The sequence below is a fragment of the Protopterus annectens genome, chromosome 5.part1, assembly GCF_019279795.1.
Source record: "Protopterus annectens isolate FY-2018-M chromosome 5.part1, PAN1.0, whole genome shotgun sequence".
Taxonomy (NCBI): Eukaryota; Metazoa; Chordata; order Ceratodontiformes; family Protopteridae; genus Protopterus; species Protopterus annectens.
The window spans coordinates 725,525,079-725,545,903 of NC_056736.1; the positions used below are offsets into that span (position 1 = coordinate 725,525,079).

The 20,825-nt window shown below is 44.6% G+C and overlaps 1 protein-coding gene across 2 annotated transcripts in view; it reads right to left on the reverse strand.

The window, feature by feature from the left end:
- Positions 1-20,825, reverse strand: part of ACER3 (alkaline ceramidase 3) — a 1,138,468-nt gene that overhangs the window by 373,689 nt on the left and 743,954 nt on the right. For both annotated transcript variants that reach the window (XM_044073355.1, XM_044073354.1), the window contains exon 9: positions 8,199-8,303. In XM_044073355.1, the coding sequence (XP_043929290.1) occupies positions 8,199-8,303 (105 nt within the window). The remainder of the gene's footprint in view (positions 1-8,198; positions 8,304-20,825) is intronic.

Here is a 20,825-nt window from a genome sequence, read left to right on the forward strand (position 1 = left end):
TCTGCATGAATATCATGAAAATGATCCAAGATACATTATTACATTGTGTAATCAAAGACCCAGCATGAAGACAAACAGTTGCCTCTGATACGTGACATCCAATTACTATGATCTGAAAATTTCAGAAATTATTTGCAAATATTAAAAAGCACAAACAAAATATTTCTGCAAGTACATCAAATAAAGCTCAAAGAGGTGATCTGAGGACATCAATGGAGAGCTGAAAACTGGATTAACAGCTCTGCTGCGGACACTACGGGTGAGTAAGGTTACTAAGATCCAACAGTCTAGCAAAATAACCACTGCATCACAGAAAAAAAAAATATTTTCTACATTCAAATGAACATATAATTATGACTGTTTTGGAATCGATACCACTATAAAACAGTTTATCCTGAATAAGAAATGATCACGTAGCACTTGCAGCTAATCATGCAACATTTACTTGTTATATTTTGTACAAATAATTCCACCAAAAACATTTAAGGACTCCACAAGCATGCCCATTACTGCCTTCAGGCATTACCAGTGCTGATAAAGAAACAAAACTGATTGGTTTGACTGTTACGTCACATAAACCAATAATATATACTTGTGTGATGAGACCCTTAGTGACACTTGCCCTAAATCAGTGCAATAAAATTAAAAGTGATTAGTGGTATTCAGGTCCTATGTTTATTTTTTACCACATTTTAAGCCATTTAACCAGCTAAATATTTGAATTTGCTGACAAGCATAATATTTGTTGTGCAACAGATACCACACACCAGCTGTGGGAAACCTGCAAGAATAAGAAGTTATGTACCTACCATAACATTCCATGTTAGTTGTCTTCTCTCGCCTTCTTTCTTGCTGGATGGGTTCGGAGCCGATCCTCGGCTCCGACTCGGCACTTGCTAAGCTCGAGAGCTAATTTTACCAGCTCGAGGCAACCCTATATCCCATGATGCAAGGCGGAGACTACCCAGATCTCGTTTGGTAGCTAAGGAAATAGTAATATATTCTTCCAACTGTAGAGGAGGAAGAAAAGTAACAATACTAAATAACATCATAATCCTCTAGAAAGGAACAACCTAATTTAGAGACACTAGAAGCTGAATAGCTAGAAAAGGAATAAAACCTCTTAATAGAAGAGGCATAATCTTCTCGGTCTGACCAGGCTAGGGGGATGGAGGGCGGGACGCAAGAAAGAAGGCGAGAGAAGACAACTAACATGGAGCGTTATGGTATGTACATAACTTCTTAATGTTAAGTTGTCAATCTCGCCTTCATTCTTGCTGGATGGGACCGCGTCCCTAGCACCTCTATCCTGGGTGGCTCAATGGAACAGACTCTTGAGAACGGTGGAACCAAAATTCGCTCCGTCTCTGGAGGCCAAGTCTAATTTGTAATGTGAAACAAAGGTATGAGGAGAGGCCCATGTGGCTGCTGCACAAATAGTGTCTATTGGAAGTCTAGCTTGAAAAGCTGTCGATGTAGCTAGAGCTCTGGTAGAATGGGCTTTTGGCTTAGAAATCAACTCTTTACCTCTGAGCTGATAAATGTAAGTGATCACAGAAGACAGCCATCTAGATAAAGTCACCTTGGAAACTGGAAGGCCTTTCCTGTTCTCTGCATAGGATAGAAACAGTTGATCAGATTTCCTAAAAAGTTTAGTTTTGTCCAGATAATATCTGAGCTGGCGGTGAACATCAAGACAATGTAACTTTTGTTCCGCTCTATCAGAATAATTCGGGAAAAACACTGGAAGATCAATGGATTGATTTAGGTTCATCTACGATGCCACTTTTGGTAAGAAAGACGGATTAGTCCTTAGAGATACCCTATCTTTGTGGAATATTAAATAGGGAGGACGAATGCAGAGAGCATGAAGCTCAGATACTCTCCTGGCAGAAGTAATGGCGACTAGAAAAAGTGTCTTCCAAGAAAGAAATTTCAAAGAACAGGCAGCTGCAGGTTCGAAAGGGGGAAGAATCAAGGATGTTAAAAATAAAATTTAGATCCCACTGTGGTGGGGGGTCTCTAATCGGAGGTTTAAGTAAAAAGATACTTCGAAGGAATGCCTTGCAAAGTTTATGCGACATAATGTTGTGGTCCAAAAGGCCTATATGAAAATTCGAAATGGCTGCCAGTTGAACTTTCACTGTGGAGGAAGAGGATCCTGAATGAAAAATCTCAGCTAGGAAGTCCAAGACCGAATGAATCGGAGCAGTATAGGGGTCTATGTTCCTAGCTTTTGCCCAGAAGGAGAAACGTCGCCATTTACTAGTGTAAATCTTTCTGGTAGAAGATTTTAGGGAAGCTACTATGATATCCCGGACGGGATTAGAAATCATAGGAAGCCTGGCTAAGGATGGAAGTGGAGCAACCAAGCAGTGAGGTTGAGAGAAGGTATGGACTGGTGCAGTTGCCCCGACTGGTGGGTCAGAAGAGATCTGGAACTGGGTCCAGATGCCATGGCTGTACCAAGAGATAACGATGTAGGAACGGAAACCATATCTGTCGAGGCCAATAAGGGGCAATGAGAATCAACTTGGCTCTCAAGGCGGTTGCTTTCTGAATTAGTTGAGGTATCAGCGGAAAGGGGGGAAAGGCATAAAGAAGTCCCCGGGGCCAATCTTGGGTTAGAGCGCCTCTGGGGGGATGGCCTGGAAGGGGGAAGAGAGAGAAGAAGTCTGGGCATTTGCTGTTTTGAGGTGTAGCAAAAAGGTCGCAGCAAGGAAGGCCCCACTTCTGAAAAATCTCTTCCATCACTGATTGTTTGAGAGACCACTCGTGAGGCATGAGAATAGCTCTGCTCAATCTGTCCGCTATGATGTTGGATTTCCCGGGGATATGCGTTGCTATCAGAAACCGCTGAGAAGAGATTGCCCATTGCCAAAGTCCGAGAGCCTCTCGACACAGTGGATAGGACTTGGTTCCGCCCTGTTTGTTGATATACCACACTACGGACATATTGTCCGTTTGGACTGCAATAGTTTCCAGGGGAAGAGAGTCGTTGAGGGCTTGCAACGTTAAAAGCACCGCTCTCATCTCCAGGACATTTATGTGCAGATGGTATTCGAAAGGTTGCCAGGTGCCATGGACCATTCTGCCCTGATAATGCCCCACCCACCCGATCAGGGAGGCGTCCGATGTAACCGTGGCAACCGGGGCAGGAGGAACAAATGGTCTGCCCTGATGGACTTGAGGGGACGATATCCACCAGGTCAGATGTCTTTTGCAAGTTGGAGTTACTATGATCTTATGACGCATGGGAAGTTGTTGAAAAGACCATTGGGCGAATAGCATCCATTGTAGAAGACGCATGTAAAAACGGGCAAAGGGAAGAAGTGTTATGGCGGCCGCCATAAGACCCAATACTTTCAGAGCAAATCTGGCCTGAATTCTGTTGCTGAGAAGAATCACTTGGACGTGTCTTTGAATGTCCAAGATTCTTTGGTCTGTTAACTTTGCTGAAAGTTGTACGGTGTCCAATTTTGCGCCTATAAAGGTAATAGATTGACAAGGCAGATTTTTCGAAATTTATAGAAATCCCTAGCCCTCTGCAAATGTGAATGGTGTAATCTCTGGCTTGGAGAAGTTGATGCCTGGTGGTGGCAGTGAGGAGCCAGTCGTCTAGATATGGAAACACCTGGAAGCCTTGACGTCTCAGGTGAGCCGTAACCACTGCCATACATTTGAACACTCTGGGGGCTGTAGTGAGTCCAAAGGGCAGGGCTCTGAATTGGAAGTGACTGGTCCCCAGCCGAAAGCGGAGAAATCTTCTGGAGTGTCTGTGAATTTTTATGTGATAGTACGCATCCTGAAGATCTATCGAGCACATCCAATTGTCCTTGCCCAGAAAGGGTAGAATGGACTGAAGCGTGACCATCCGGAATCTTGACTTCTTTACAAACTTGTTTAGTTTGCTCAGATCTAATATTGGTCTCCAGTCCCCTGTCTTTTTTGGAACTAAAAAGAACCTTGAGTAGATTCCGGATTCTATTTGGTCCGCTGGGACTAGCTGGATGGCTCTTTTTGCTAGCAGTTTTGATATTTCTAGTACTGCTAGTTCCCTTAGACCGGGTGGAATGTCTGGAAGGGTTCCCTTTTGCTGAATTGGGGTTTGAATAAAGGGAATTTTGTAACCCTCGGATATAATCAATTGTACCCATTTGTCTTGAGAAAGGGAAAGCCAGGCTATTGGGTACAGCGATAATTTTCCCCCGACTGCCTCCGAAGGCGGACAATTGGGCAACATCTCAGGGATGCTGGAAGGGTTTGTCAGAAAGAGGCTCTCTGCTACCCTGATTCTGCGGACCCCCTCTGCCCCTAGGGCGGCATCTATTATTGTTACCCCCTCTGCCTCTGGGGGTAAACTGACTTTGTGCGTCAGGCTTGACTCCTTGAGATTTGCGGAACCACATTTTCCCTCCCTTCTGTCCTTTGGGGTAAGGTCTTGAAGGGGTGGAGAAAGGGACTCCTACAGCAGAAAGAGTCTTGCCATCTTGTTCGCATCTAGTCAAAGTGTCTTTCACTTGAGGTCCTAACAAGGTCGAACCATCAAAAGGGGAGTTTGTGAAGGACGCCTTGAAGGGGTCTGCAAAATTACAAAGCCGCATCCAGGAATGACGCCTTAAAGCCACTCCTGTGCCTGCGGCCCTACTCGCTCCATCGGCTGCATAAGAAATGAGCCGCATAGAGGAGTTAACAATGGAGTTAAGGATTCCTAGCTGTGAGCTAATCTTATCCTGAGACCCAGCAGCTGACGGATCCTGTAAATCTCCCAACTCTTTAAGAACATCTCTTTGAAGGCGGGTGAAGTGGCACAAGTAGTTCAGCGATCTCATGGCAAAAGTCGCTGAAGAAAAAATCCGCTTGCCGTACCTGTCCATAGTCCTAGAATCCTTGTTAGGAGGATGGACAGGTACTGAAGAATCAGCTAGTTCCTTCTTGGTGGCAGCAGCCACCACCATGGCATCAACTGGGACACCCTTTGTCAAATATTGTCTATCTGGTGGGGCCGTAATGAATTTTGAAGGCCTCCTAGGAATAGGTTCCACCGAATCCGGAGCCATCCACGCCTTCCGAGCCACTACATCCATAAGAGGGTCGAAAGGCGGAGACACCCAGGAGGTGGAGGGTCGAGATCCGAACGCCTCCAGGTATACTGACTCGTCCTCGAAGGATTAAGGGACGGCCAGTTCCCGCTCTGCTTAAGGAGTTCAAGGATGTCTGAGAAAGAGACATCCTCAGAGGAGGACCTTGGGGATCCCTCCGACTCATTCAGGTCAGTATCAGATGTAATAGACTCGGGGGAGTCTAGATGTTTCCTCTTACACGTCCTTTTACGCGGAGGTTCACCTGACGGATCAGGAGAAGCCTCGAAGAGGAAGATATTCCCAAGGGGGAAACCTGAGGCAGTGGATCCCTGGGACCGGGAGCAAGAGAGTGGGAAGAGACGGCAGCAGGCACTGTAGAGGGAGGAGCTGATGGAACTGTCCGCTGACTAAGCCCAGGGGCTAGTACACTCCTCATCACCTCGGGCTCCCCCAGAGAGACCAGAAGGTTCCCGCTCCGAAGAGATAGGAACTCCAGGCCTCACCGAGAGGGAAGGCTCCGAGGCAGATGTCGGGGCTGAGCTCACCAACCCCGAAGCCCCGAGAGGGAGAACGGGGTCGGACAAGGGTCCGATGCCACTCTCCCCCTCGGAGCCGACGAGAGAGACCAGACGCCTGGATCCCTCCAATGAAGGCCTCAAGGAGGAAATCGGAGCAGAGGACGATGGAGCTGAAAGGGGTGGTATCGGCTCCGAAGCTACAACGGTCACGGTTCCGAGGAGCTCCGGCTCAGAGCTCTGTAAGAGAGTCGAAGGAGGAATGTTTGGTGGATGTGAAATAGCTACCGTCTGTTGAGATGGGCTATGGAGCATTTGGGCCAATGCTTGAGACTTTAATAGTCTACTCACCACTCTCTCGAGGTCGTGATCAGACAGCCTGGACGACCGAGAAGAACGGCTCCGATGGCTCCGCTCCGAGAGCAAGGGTGATCTCGGAGCCGAATGTATCGACTCTAATGAGGGGGATCGAGATCTCTTTTTAGAGATCGATGGAGCCAACGGAGCCGAGGATACGTCGGCTCCAGCCGGAGCCGACACTGAATGTCCAGATTGGGCAGTATCGGCGCCGGATGGAGCCGATACTGTGACTGCTATAGTGGAAGGATCGGCTCCGGCCAGAGCCAATCTCGACCCTGGTGAAGATACACCAGAAGCCGACGGCTTGGAACTTTGAGCTGAAGGCTTGATAGGTTTCGAGGGCTTCCCCGGCGCCGACTTAGTCGGGGAGCTCTCAGGCTTTAATAAGCCCCTTAATATCAATTTATTTCTGCGCTCCTGCAGGACTCTTGGGCTGAAGGCATGACAGATAGCACAAGAGTCCTGCAGGTGCAGAGGTCCCAGGCTGTAAAAACAAGAAGTGTGACCGTCTGTCAGAGACATCTTCTGACAGCACGAGTCACACTTCTTGAAGCCTGAGACCTTTGTGTCCCTCGACATAACTGTGTCGAGGAACAACAAGTTGTGAAAAAAGAAACAAAACACCAACACACACACAAAAACACCCAATCCAACAATTTAAACTAAACAGGGATAACAACACAGTCAGACACAAACAATCCCTGACAGGAAAAAATTTAGGGAGGGGAAGGCCTAAGTTAGGGAAAGGGGATAAATAACTCGAAAAAAAGGGAACACTAACGGGAATAGGGTTAAAGTAAGCGTTAAGGTTAACAAAAAACAACTATGGATATGAAAAATTCAAGGGGGTAGACTAAAGTCTTATAATCAGTAACTTACCTGGAGCTGGTAAAAAAAGGCACCTCATTAGCGAAGCGGCAAACGAGATCTGGGTAGTCTCCGCCTTGCATCATGGGATATAGGGTTGCCTCGAACTGGTAAAATTAGCTCTCGAGCTTAGCAAGTGCCAAGTCGGAGCCGAGGATCGGCTCCGAACCCATCCAGCAAGAATGAAGGCGAGATTGACAACTTAACATTATCTGTTAAGTATAAACCCTAGATACAGTAACAATGGTGTACAAATTAATATAAAAATGCAACATGCTACATTGTGGTAGAATAATCTCATAGAACAGCTGCAATACTAAGTTAATATGAGGCATGCGATGTACCCAGCTGATATTTAATCAAACCTGAGGGTGTCAACGTCACACTTGGATTCTTCAAAACATCTCCAGTACAGAATCTAATGTAAGTCAATGACTATACACCATGTAGTTTACACAGTGAATGTATACTCACACTACTTTCTAATTAACTGCAACAATGAAGAAACGATTCAAAGGTTTTCATAAATTCAAAATCTGAAAGGATTCACTTCAAAACTGACTGGAGATTTAATCACTACATTTGGTTTTCAAAAGAGTGAGAGGGAACCTCTATGTGACATGTAAGACCACATAAAACCCAGTTATATCAGATATGCTTAAGAATGGGCTTCTTTTATCAGACCTACTCGAATTACTGAAAGATTAAAAATAAATACCAATGAATAAACATATTTGAAAAATTACTATATTTTGCAATACAGTAGAACAGATAGTCATAACACATATACTCTATCATCAGAAGTCTTTAAATCTAAATACAAAAATAAAAATATGATTTAAATGAAACATTATTTCTTCCAAGCTATTTGACGGCTCAAGGCCTTGTATGTAATTTATAGGACTAAATTTTACACTCATGGTGAGGTATATCTACATTAAAAATAAAGAAGCCATTTGACTGCAGATGGTTGTGCTTACAACAGTCTCCATCTCTTTTATGTTACAGAGGCAGCATACAAGGTATTGCAATAACCATTTACAGATAAAAGGTGGGTAGTGCTCCGTATGTTTTATCCTTCTTTCCCAGTGTGCATTTCATTTCCTCTTTAGTAACAAAAAAAGTACTCCACACTATACTGATTCCGAACATAAACACCTTGTTTTAACGCATTTCTTTTTCAAAAGCAATAACTTTAAGCCAAACTAGGACTGATTTTTAGAACACAGACATAGGTTTACTCATCTCAGTGATGTCACTGGGCTCATGTTTATTATTTAAACGGGTGCAGTTAAATTGGATGGCAAAATAAAATGAGCCAAGTATTTTTTCTGGACTACATTTTTAAATAAAATCCGGTCATACTTCATACCTGAAAAGGATATGTAGGTAGGAGCCAAGGCCTGTAAGTATATGCCACCAAGCATGAAACTGTGTCACAGCTCCTAGAACAGGAGGCATACTATTTCGTAAGCCCCTAGTAACATAAAAAGATGAGTCTATGATTAGGCTTTTGAAAAATCACAGATGCATAGACTGTTCACATTTTTTTAAAAACAAGTAAATGACTAGAATTCAAAAAACAAAGTGTTAATGTAAGATAAACATAAAACATCCACATAAAACACAGATCATCCTTGCCCATATTCAAGTGCAACTTAGATCTATTGATAGGAAACAGAAAATTTACCCTTGGAGTGCCCCCTGTACTACTAATGGACACAGACAGCTCCTAAATGCTTTATTCCATGCATGTTCCCTTCAAATTACTTATGGTATGATCCTAGTTACTCTCAGTAGGGGTAATATATAATTATAAACCATGGGATGGATAAGGTCAATCTATAACTAAACGGGATAGGTTATTTCAAGCACAAGAAGGGAAACTGGCTAGGCCTAAAATGGCCTGCAAGGGCAGCTAGCCTAATACTTACATATGAACAATATTAAACCAGTAGCCTCAGCACTAATTTCAAAGTATACATAAAAAGCATTACTATATCATTTTCAATGTTTTCCATAATTGTTTTAAGCATTTCATCTCAATTGTACTTACAGTTCAGGATATAACCCCATTTTACAAAAGAGAAACATTCAAAATACAACAAAATAACATACATACATGGTTAAATAACAGAAGAAAAAAGTCACAGGCTTAATAATGAATGCATCATAACGTCTAATACCCCTCTTGCACAATATTCAACTAAATATACTTACACATATTAATTGCCTCAAGTCAGATTAGCAGGTTCAAATGGAGCAAGTGTTATTTTCTCTAACACAAAATTAAGATCTCAAGGAGGAGCCACTGGTTTTCCTGGAGGTCCCTCAAGCAAAACCCCTTTCAAAAATATTCTCACATGAGAACACACTGAAAGAGGGGGATCCATGAACAGACATGCTTAAATGGCTGACAACTGTACCTTGATAGAGGAGTAAGAAAGGCCAATGAATAATAGCTTTCACAAATATTGTAAAACCAGAGAAACACTAGCCCTGAATGGGTGCTGGTTACGTTTTTGGCACCAACTACAAAAACTTTTCAATTTCTAATACATTATTTTCTAACAGCAGGCTATCTTGCCTCAATTACTACCTACTGCAGGTCCTCAGTAAATAGGTGCCTAAAGGAAATTAAGGCCCTATCATTCAGGCAGGCAGTCAAGTCAGTTGAAATTGATGGGGGTCAGGGTATATCGAACACCACTGTTCTTGTGAGAGTAGATACATTCTGTGAGGAAGCTTGTGGTAATTGCACCTGGCCATTTTCAAAATAACAGAGAACCACTGTTGCCTAGGTCAGAAGAGTCACCACAATGACCTTGGGGGATTCCTTCTGAATCTTCATAGGTACCCTGGATATCAGTGAAAATGGTGAAAAAGCATAAAGAAACAATCCCTGTCCAAGAAAAGAGGCTTCTGTCTTCCCAGCCTTGCTGGATGGATTCCTGGAGCAGAATTTAGCCACCTGATTGTTGAGAGAGGAGGCAGAGAGACCTACTTAATCAAATCTTGGAAGACCCCTGATGTAGTTTCTAGCTGTGAGCGTCAGCCTTTGTCCTGCTCAGCTCATCTGCCATACAGTTTTGCTCTCAAGGGATGTACAGTGGTTGTAGAGTGAGACTGTGCTGTAAAGCTATATCCCAAGCTAACATGGCTAGTCTGCAAAAAGGTTAAGAACTGTTACCTGCTCTTCTGCTTTTAAGTTTCTTGGTTTCCCTTGGCCAATTCCATTAAAAGGAATAACCAACTTTGTCTGAGCCAAAAGAGGGTGATCAAAATGATCTTTGTTAATCCCTTCTGAATCATTGGAAAGGGTGGAAATGCATACAGGAACGTTCTTTAACACTGGAATGATAAAGCAGCATGCCTGGAAAGATGTCTTGAACTTTTCAGATTTTTGTTTTGAAATTGAGCAGGGATACTCAAGGTGTTCACCATGTCTGGATCAAGTTTTGAAAGACCTCTACATGAAGCCTCCACTCGCGAGGGTCTGTCCAGGAACTGCTTAGTCTGTTTGCCACTGTTTTGTTCTGATGGAATACATGAGGCCTGAAGAGTCACCAGAATGCTGTACAGCCAGCACCCAGGCCATCAATACTAACTGGCAAAGAGGGTATGACATTGTACACACCTGCTTGTTCAGGTATCACTTCACGGTAGTGTTGTCTCTAACCAGTGAAAGGGGACCAGAAGTCCGTTAAGTGTTGAAGAGCATTTAAGGCATGAATCACTGCCAACATTTCCTTTAGGTTTATAAGCTTTGGTATGTCCTGAGGACTCCATAAGCCTTGCAATTTAACTCCTTTGGACATTGCTCCCCACACAAAATCTGAATATGTCGGGACAGACTGGACTGGGGTCAGAGGAGAAAAAGGAATTCCTGGATTCAGAGACAGTTGATCCCTCCACCACTGCAGTTCATGTTTCACAAATTTCAGTACGAGTACCTGGAAACCAAGGGATGAAGGTGTGGAGTCCAACAATTCTGTAAGTACCACTGAATTTTTCTCATGTCCAGTCTGGCTAGTGATATCATGAGGATCATTGATGCCATGAAATTTCGAATTTTGAGGAACTCTCTTGCAAAGGCATCATCTAGAAGAGACAATCCAAGAACTTTGTCTTCTGGTAGGAAGGCCATCCTTTTTGCTATGTCTATCCAATACAACAGGAAAACAATTCACAGAGATGGTGTGAGGAAGGATTTTTGAAGGTTCATTTTGAAGTCCAGGTGGGAAAGGAGGGATGTGACCTTGCCTAGGGGCTCCAACTATCTGGAAACATAATCTGCAGAAATCAACAAATCATCTAAACAAGGAAAATGTAGATGCCTATGGTTCTTCAATAGGCAAACAATGGGCCCAAACAGTTTGTAAACACTCACGGTACAGCAGATAGCCCAAAGGGTAACACACAAAACTGATGATGTAAACCAGACACAGCAAATCTCAAATTTCCTGAAACTGGGAGCAATAGGAATAGGACAAGTATCCCTGAGATCTACAGTCACCAAGACACAGTGGTCCAGAAGGAACACTAGGGCTGACTTAACATTAGCTTTTTGAATTTCAAAGCTTTTACAAAGATGTTCAGAAAGGGCAAATCTAGGATGGGTCTCCAGGAGTGCTCCTTTTTTGGTACCAAAAAGTTCTGGAGTAAAATCCTTTGCCTTTTTGCATCTTAGACCCCTGCTTTTAACATATGATGGAGCACCGGAGGACACCACACTTTCTGGTATGGTTGGTGTGAGGGAATTCTCATGAAAGGGGGAGGATTTTCTATCCACTGCCAAGTGCATCCTCTATGAATTATTCTCAGAACCCACTTGTCTGTGGCTGTTTGTGGCCAGACTGCAGGGTTGAGAGAGGTAAGTGGCCTTCAGGCCAAGCAGTGTACCCAAAAAAATCACTAACCATAGGCTGAGGCATATTTTTATTTTGTTTTTTATTTTTAGGTGCAACAGGATTTGATGGGGGAGGATACCAGAGTGAGGCTCCATCAAGTCAGGGGAGGGGGAGAGAGAGAGAGAGCAGCAGCCAGAATAATGCAAGAACAGTACTAGATAATGTATCATAATAAGCACTAAAGTTTCTAGTAATAATTATGTCCTTACACAACTAAAGTCTGCCAAACTGCTTTTATCACAAAAACAGTCTGAAACGTGTTCAGAATTCTTTTACAACTGACAGAAGTTAAATAATTTCCAGTATACAATGTCCAAACACCAAAGCAACTAACATGCCAAACCAGTATTTAAAATTAGCTCCATGCACTTTAACCATGTTAAAATGCCATACAATAATGTTTAATAGCAATTTAAACTATATCGTTGCTGTCAGATAAAGTAAAATCTTCACAGTACATTCAAATAACTTAATTTGCAGTAAAATCAGTGATCTGATGTTTAAAAATACACAGAGCACAGCCATGCATAAGTAAATAATGAAGACAAGTTGAAAAAAAAAGAAGTTATGTTCTTACCATAACGTTCCATGTGAGTTGTTCATTTCGCCTTTGTTCTTACACGTGGGTACGGAGCTGATCCATCGGCTCCAAGTCGGCCGCTTTCCAAGCTCAATATCTTTCAGTAGCTCAATGCACAGTACCTATCCCATGATGCTCTCTGACTAACCCTCAGATCTAGTTTGCTGAATCCAGCAACAAGGGAACAGCCTAACATACCCTAAATGTCAATATGTGTATATATAAAAAACATATAAAAACATATATGTACAGTTAACCACAGGAAGAAAGTCTGGTAGAAGTAAAGGACAGTAGACAAACCAAACCAGACCTCCCGTCGTAACCGGTCTTCAAGAATTCGGAGGGGGGTGGAGGGTGGGAAATGTAAGAACAAAAGCGAGATGGACAACTCACATGGAATGTTACGGTAAGAACATAACTTCTTTATGTGAAGTTGTTCAATCTCGCCATTTGTTCTTACACGTGGGTGGTGTCCCAAGCACCCAAACCCTGGGTGGCTCACGGGAGTACATTCCTGAGAACAGTGGAACCAAAGGAAGCTCTGTCCCTGGAGGCCCTGTCCACTTTGTAATGAGTGATAAACGTATGTGCTTTTGACCAAGTGGCGGCTGCACAAATGGTGTCCAAAGGCAAACGAGCTGTGTGAGCTAGAGATGTGGATACTGCCCTAGTGGAATGAGCTTTCACCTTGTATTCTAAGGTCTGATTAGTTGAAGAATATACAAACTTTATGCAATCTGATAACCATTTAGACACGGTAACTTTAGACACAGATAGCCCTTTTTTGTTGTCAGCGTAGGAGACAAAAAGCTGTTCAGATTTTCTAAAATCCTTTGTTCTGTCCAAGTAAAATCTCAACTGTCTGTGGACATCAAGTTTATCTAGCATATACTCCACTTTATTAGAATGATGTCTGAAAAAAGTGGGCAACTCAACAGACTGATTCAGATTAGTCTCGGAGCAGACCTTTGGAAGAAAAGTGGCATTTGTCCTGAGAGACACTCTATCAGGAAAAAATACCAAGTAAGGGGGCCTAACAGAAAGAGCTTGAAGTTCAGAAACTCTACGAGCTGAAGTAATAGCCACCAAAAATAATGTTTTCCAAGATATGAACTTCAAGGGGCAAGAGGATGCAGGCTCAAAGGGGGGAAGCATCAGCTGAGATAATATTAAATTTAGGTTCTATGGTGCAACTGGTTGTTTGATGGGTGGCCTTAGGTGATGAGTCCCTTTTAAAAAGGCTTTACATAATCTGTGTGACATAAGATTAGATCCCTCAATCCCCAAGTGAAAATTAGATATAGCGGCCAATTGAACTCTAACAGTGGCCACTGCAGCACTTCCTGAAAAATCATTGCGAGAAATTCCAGAACCCTATCAAGAGGGGAAACATAGGGATCAATATCACATTGAGAGGCCCAGTAAACAAAACGTTTCCATTTACTAATGTACAGTTTCCTAGTGGAGACTTTATGAGAAGAAACCAAAATATGTTGAACTTCGGAAGATAGATTATATGACCTGGCTAGGTTGGGAAGTGGAGCAGCCAAGCTGTCAGTTTGAGGGAATGAAGAGAGGGGTGAAGAACTCCTGACGACTGCGTCAGAAGGTCTGGCACTGGGTCCAGAAACCAAGGTTCTTCTAGTTGGTATTGATGAAGAAAGGGGAACCATATTTGCAGAGGCCAAAAAGGGGCTATCAGAATAACTGTCCTGCCCGAGCCCTTTGCTTTCATCAAGAATATGGGAATCAGTGGGGTTGGAGGAAAAGCATAAAGGAGACCCGAGGGCCAATCATGCACAAGTGAATCCCTGGGACTGTCCCTGTTTGCTGATGTACCAGACTACCGACATGTCTGTCTGAATCGCAATCGTCCCCTGAGGTAGATAGTCGTAAAAGTGCTGCAACGCTAAAAGCACTGCTCTCAACTCCAGGACGTTGATGTGCAAATGACATTCTATCTCTGACCAGGTGCCTTGGACAATCTTTTCCTGAAAAGCCCCAATCAGGGAAGCATCCGTGGTCACAGTGGCTACTGGAGGGGGTAATATAAACGGTTGACCTACTGTCACCTGGTGGCTGTTCAACCACCAGAGAAGGTCTCTCTTGCAAGCATCTGTCAACAGAATCTTGAATGACATCGGGAGCTGTTGGTAGGACCACTGGGTGAAAAGCAACCATTGGAGTATCCGCATGTGCATTCGGCCCAGAGGTACTGCTATGAGGGAAGCTGCCATTGTGCCCAAGAGTTTTAACATCTGAGAAGCAGGTACTTTCTTTTCTTGTAACAAGCATGACACCCTATTTCTTAGAGAGGTGACTCTTTCTAGAGGTAATTTGACCAGGGCAGTGGTGGTGTCTAGGTCTGCTCCGATAAATGAGATATGCTGCGATGGTAATAAAGCAGATTTTTTGAAATTTATGGTTATTCCTAACCGAGAACAGACACTGATCGTATGATCCCTGGACTGAATGAGTTGATGCCTGGTGGTGGCGGATAGGAGCCAATCATCCAGATACGGAAATACCCAGAATCCTAGACGCCTCAGGTGAACCGTAACTACTGCCATACATTTGAACACTCTGGGGGCTGTAGTGAGACCAAAGGGCAGAGCTCGAAATTGGTAATGACTGGCCCCCAGCCAGAAATGCAGGTGATCTCTGGATGGTCTGGCCATTTTGATGTGGTAGTAAGCATCCTTGAGATCTAAACAGCACATCCAAATCGCCCGTTCCCAAGAAAGGGAGTATTGACTGAAGCGTGACCATCTGGAACTTTTCCTTCTTTACAAATGTATTGAGTTTGCTGAGGTCTAAAATGGGCCTTCAGTCCCCTGTTTTCTTTGGAACTAAAAAGAATCTGGAGTGAGTTCCGGATCCTATCTGGTCCGCCGGGACTGGCTGCATGACTTTTTTCTAGCAGGTTTTGGATTTCTGTGACTGCTTGATTCCTCAGACTGGGTGGAACATCTGGGATTCTTTTTGTGGGTAACGGGGAGTCTACAAAGGGAATGAGGTAACCTCTGGTAACTATGTTTTGTACCCAAGAATCTGAAGTAAGCCCTAGCCAGGCGTCTGGGTACAAGGCCAAGCGACCCCCGACTGCCACCAGAGTAGGACAGTCGGGCTTCCTCTCAGGAGTGCTGATAGGGCTTTTCCAGGAAACTGCTCCCTGTCACCCTGGTTCGGCTGACCCCCTCTGCTGCCAAAGTGGCATCTTCCGTTACTGCCCCCTCCTCTGCCCTTGAAGAGGGGTTCACTACGTATGTTCTGGAAAGCTCCTTGGGACTTCCGGAACCACATTTTTCCACCTCTTTGCCCTTTGGGGTATGGTCTAGTGGGGGGGGGGGGGACAGACTCCTACGGCAGATAGTCTTTCCTTCCTGCTCACACCTAGTGAGGGTATCCTTGACTTTAGGCCCAAACAATGAAGAGCCATCAAATGGAGTATTGACAAAAAGATTTGAAGGCTTCCGTAAAGGAGCACAAGCACATCCAGGACTGTCTCCACAGAGCAATTGCTGAACCTGCTGCTCGACTCGATCCCTCGGCTGCATAGGAAATGAGCCGCATGGATGAGTTGACGACAGAATTAAGGGTAGAAAGCTGAGCTGTAACCTTTTCCGAAATAGCCTCATCTGTGTTGCCTTTTACAGTATCTCCAAGCTCTTGAAGGAGATCTTGTTGAAGGCGAGTAAAATGGGTCAAGTAGTTAGGTGATCTCATGGCAAATGTCGCATAACTAAAAATGTGTTTCCCATATCTGTCCATCATCCTGGAATCCTTATTAGAAGGATGGTCAGTAGAGGAAGTCTCTGACATCTCTTTCTTGGTGGCTGCTGCCACCACCATGGCATCAACAGGGACTCCTTGGGTGAGGAAGGATTTCTCTTGAGGAGCAGTGATGAATTTATTGGGCCTCCGAGGGACTGGTTCCATGGTGTCAGGGGACTCCCATGAGGTGGACGGCTGAGACCCGAAGGCCTTCAGGAGCACAGACTCATCCTCAGTAGGGCGAATGGACTGCCAATCGCCCCTCTGCTTAAGTATTTCTAAGATGTCCGCAAAGGAAACATCCTCCGAGGGGGACCGTGGGGACCCTTTCGATTCAAGTTGGTGTCTGATGTCAAGGATTCCTGAGGGGAATCCAAATGCCTCCTCTTGCAGAGTCTCTTTCTGGGAACTTCATCAGTGGGGGCGGCTGGTGAAGTTTCAGTAGAGCAGGGTTCACCCAAAGGGGATACCTGAGGCTCTGGGTCTCGATGCTTAGTAGGTGCTTTAGATGAAGAGGCAGAACTTGGCATCTTCAGGGAGGAAGAGGAGAGACCTGTAGTGTGGGTCTGAACAGACAACACCCTCCTCATGGCATCAAAGGCCCCGGACTCTTGGCCCGAGGAGGCCACCGGTTCAGAAGAAGATGGAGGCCTCGCAGGTGCCGAGGCTGAGGGCTCCGAACCCGGGGACGGAGCAGAGCTCACCTGTGCCGAAGCCCAGAGGGGAAGTGTCGGAACCAACGCGTCGGTTCGACTCCCCCCACTCCCACCCCAGAACCGACGAGTGTGTGTCGAATCAGAGACTCTTCGGACGGCACCGAAGAGGTCAGGGTGGGTGGAACCGAAGTCACTGGAACAGGACTTGGCTCCATGGGTTCCACAACCATCAGATCTTCCGCCTCTGGCTCTGAAGGCCTGGGTAGGCTCGGAGGAGGAGTAGTCACAGGCAATGGAGCGGGGACATGGCTCAAACCCAGTTTGGATGAAGCAGAGAGCAGTTTAGCCAATGCCAGGTTCTCCAAGAGCCTCTGCACCACACGGTCCACATCAATATCTGACATTCTTGAAGAGCGGGTTGAAGGGGCCGAAGAAGCTACAGACCTAAGTATTGGAGATTTTAAAGTCTCCCATACCAGCTCCAAAACCAAAGGTTGGCTCCGAATCATCGGTTCGGCACACGATTCCGAAGACCTAGGAACCGGTGACCGCACCTTAACAGAGGTACAGAGGTGCTCGGAGCCGAAGACCTAGGCTCTGAGGACACCCGAGACAACTTCGACCCTTTTGAAGACTTGGAGGTCTGGTCAGACTTGTCCAAAGCTTCTTGAAACTCAGGTGTTAAGAGATCTCGATCAATAAGTTTTCTACGTATCTCTAACAGAACTCTGCACTAAAAGAGTGGCAGATGGAACAATCCTCCTGCAAATGGAGAGGTCCCAAACAATAAACACAAGAAATGTGGTCATCTGTTATTGACATTTTTTGGCCACAGTCATCTTTTAAATCCTGACTTTTGCTTTTGGTCAGCCATCATGTCCAGGAGAAAGCACAATTATCAGATCCCTGATAATATCAAGTACACTAGTACTATCCAATCACAAGAAGAGAAACACAGAAAACACAATTATCAGATCCCCAATAATATAAAGTACAACATTACAATCCAATAATAATCAAAAAACAATCTTGCCAAAAAGTAGGATAGGAGAAAAGATAGATTCCCTGTACAACTATAATAAAGGATGTAACCAACTGAAGAGAGGGCAAGGCCCAAGAGCAACTCGCTCCAATAAAACACACTAAACAGGGACAAAGCCCTAAAAAAAGAGTACAACAAGGGAATACTGGTAGAAAAACAGATATATATATATATATATATATATAAGGTAAACTTAGCTGTAGAAATACTTCTTAATAAACTTTCACTGGCTTGAGCACACTGAAGACTTGCGATCCATTGCAGCGGCAAACTAGATCTGGGGGTAAGTCAGAGAGCATCATGGGATAGGTACTGTGCCTCGAGCTACTGAACGATCTTGAGCTTGGAAAGTGGCTGACTCAGAGCCGATGGATCGGCTCCATACCCACGTGTAAGAACAAACGGCGAGATTGAGCAACGTGATGTCTTACCATAATGTTCCATCTGTGTTGTAGATCTTTGTTCATTCATTACAAATAGGACTTCGGTTCCGTCCTCGGAACTGATACGGCCGTTTCCAAGCTCGTGCCAGCCAAAAACTCTCAGCTAAGACCTACCCATAATGCCCCTCTCCTAGTTACTCCAGATCGAGTTTGCCCACCCCTAGATAATAGATGTAGTAATAGAAAAAATAGTAGAAGTCTCTGTCTGAGCAAATACCCTAACCAGGAGTTCCAAAAGTCCACCAGGAGTCCAGGCAGGGGGAAGGAGGGTGGGAAGTAATGAATGAACAAAGATCTAAAACACAGATGGAACATTACGGTAGGACATAACTTCTTTAACTGATTATGTAAATCTTTGTTTATTCATTACAAATAGGACAGAGTCGCTATCTATTTGAGTCCTGGTGGCCCTAAGGAAGGATATTCCTGAGCACCACAGAACCAAAAGATGTTCATCCCCTGGAGGCCAAATCCAATTTGTAATGGGAGATAAAGGTATGAGGTCTTGCCCAAGTGGCTGCTGCGCAGATATCATCCATAGAGACTCTGAAATGAAATGCTACATAAGTAGCCACAGATCTGGTAGAATGAACATTTATTCTGGAAGGTAAGGATAGCTTATTCTGTTGGTAGATAAAGGAAATGACATTTCCAAGCTAGGAGGATAAAGTCACTTTGGAAACAGGTTAACCCAATCTGGGTCCTGCAAAAGCCACAAACTGATCTGTTTTCCTGAAAGATTTAGTCCTGTCCAAATAACAACGAAGCTGCCGATGCACATCAAGGGTGTGCAAAAGGTATGCCCCTCTATTAGAATGCTGAGGGAAGAAAACCGGCAGGTCAACAGATTGGTTAACGGAAAAGACAGAAATGACCTTGGGCAAAAAAGAAGGGTCAGTAAGAAGGGACACCATATACGTGTAAAAGATCAAGTAAGGTCTCTTGACACTCAAGGCCTGCAGCTCAGATACTCTTCTCACTGAGGTAAGTGCTACTAGAAGCAAGGTTTTCCATGACAAAAATTTGAAATCACACGAATCAAAGGGCTCGAAAGTAGAACCTGTGAGAGACTGAAGTACCAAAGTCAAGTTCCAAAGTCAAGTTCCAAAGTCAAGTCCCAGGGTTCTAAGGGATGCTTAACTAGAGGTTTAACATGTAATACTCCTTTCAAAAAGGTCTTGCATAGGAGGTGTGACATAACTGAAGAATGATCAAGACCATTATGAAAACTGGCGATGTACAGGGATCGTCGATGCTGGGGCTCCTGCATGTAAAAGAGTAGTCAGGTATTGTAGGATCTTTTGAATAGGCATACAGAAACGGTCTGATCTTTGGCCCAAATAGAGAACCTAGTCCATTTACTACAATAAACTTTCCTGGTGGAAGGTTTGTGTGAAGCCAGAAGAATTTTGCCAACAGGAGATGGGATGTCAGGCAGCCTGGCAATCACTGGAAGTGGAGGAACCAAGCTGTGAGCTTGAGACTGTGTAGGTTCGGATGACTCAGTCCCTGAGGATGAGAATAGGTCTTGGGAATGATCCAGGATCCACAGGCTGTGAATAAGATGAGGCCATAGAAATGGAAGCCAGACTTGATGGGGCCAGTAGGGGGAAATGAGAAACACTTTGCTTCTCAACCTCTGAGCTTTCTGGAGAAATTTTGGAATGATGGGAAACAGGGAAAAGGCATACAGAAGACTCAGGGGCCAATCGTGCGTTGTTAGTGTGTCCCTCGGTGTTTCCCCTTGAGGGTCGATCAGGGCAAAGTATCTTCTGCATTTGTAGTTTAGGGGGGAAGCAAACAGGTCGCAGCAAGGCTTGCCCCAGCATTGGAAGACTCAATCCCCTGTTACAGGATCGAGGTGACCACTCATGAGGCATCAGGATGTTCCCGCTCAGATTGTCCGCAATAAGGTTGGAACTCCTGGGAATGTACATTGCTATAAGGCTTCCTGACACAGGGGGTAAGACCTGGTTCCGCCGTGCTTGTTGATATACCAGACGACTGACATGTCTGACTGAAATGCAATGGTTCCAGAGGGTAGGGATGCATGGAACACTTGCAACGCTAACAGAATTGCCCTCAATTCCATGACATTTGTGTGCAAATTGGCTTCCATGGGGGACCAGGTGCCTTGGACAGTTTTTCTCTGGAAATGCCCCCCCCCCACCACCCTAACAGGGAAGCGTCAATGGTCACAGTGGCCGTGGGCTGGGGAAGACAGAACGGTCAACACCAAAGATTCGTTTGTGGCTTCATCCACTATAACATTTCTTCCTTGCAGCGGTTTGTAAGATGTATCATGTGGTCGAGTGGGTGAGTTAGCAACGACCACTGTGCAGAAAGGAGCCACTGTAGGATTCTCATGTGCAGTCTCGCCAGTGGTACTAACGTAATGGCAGCCACCATGGAGCTAAGAGTTGCAGTACAAGACATGCTGGTGCATAAGTCAGAGGAAGAAGGTCTTGGATTTCGTGTCTTATTTTCAAAAGCCTGTAAGGGGGGAGAGAAGCTTGACAGAATGTTGCGAAGACCACTCCAATAAGTTCCAGTGTCTTCATTGGGGACACTTGAGATTTGTCTTTGTTGATTGT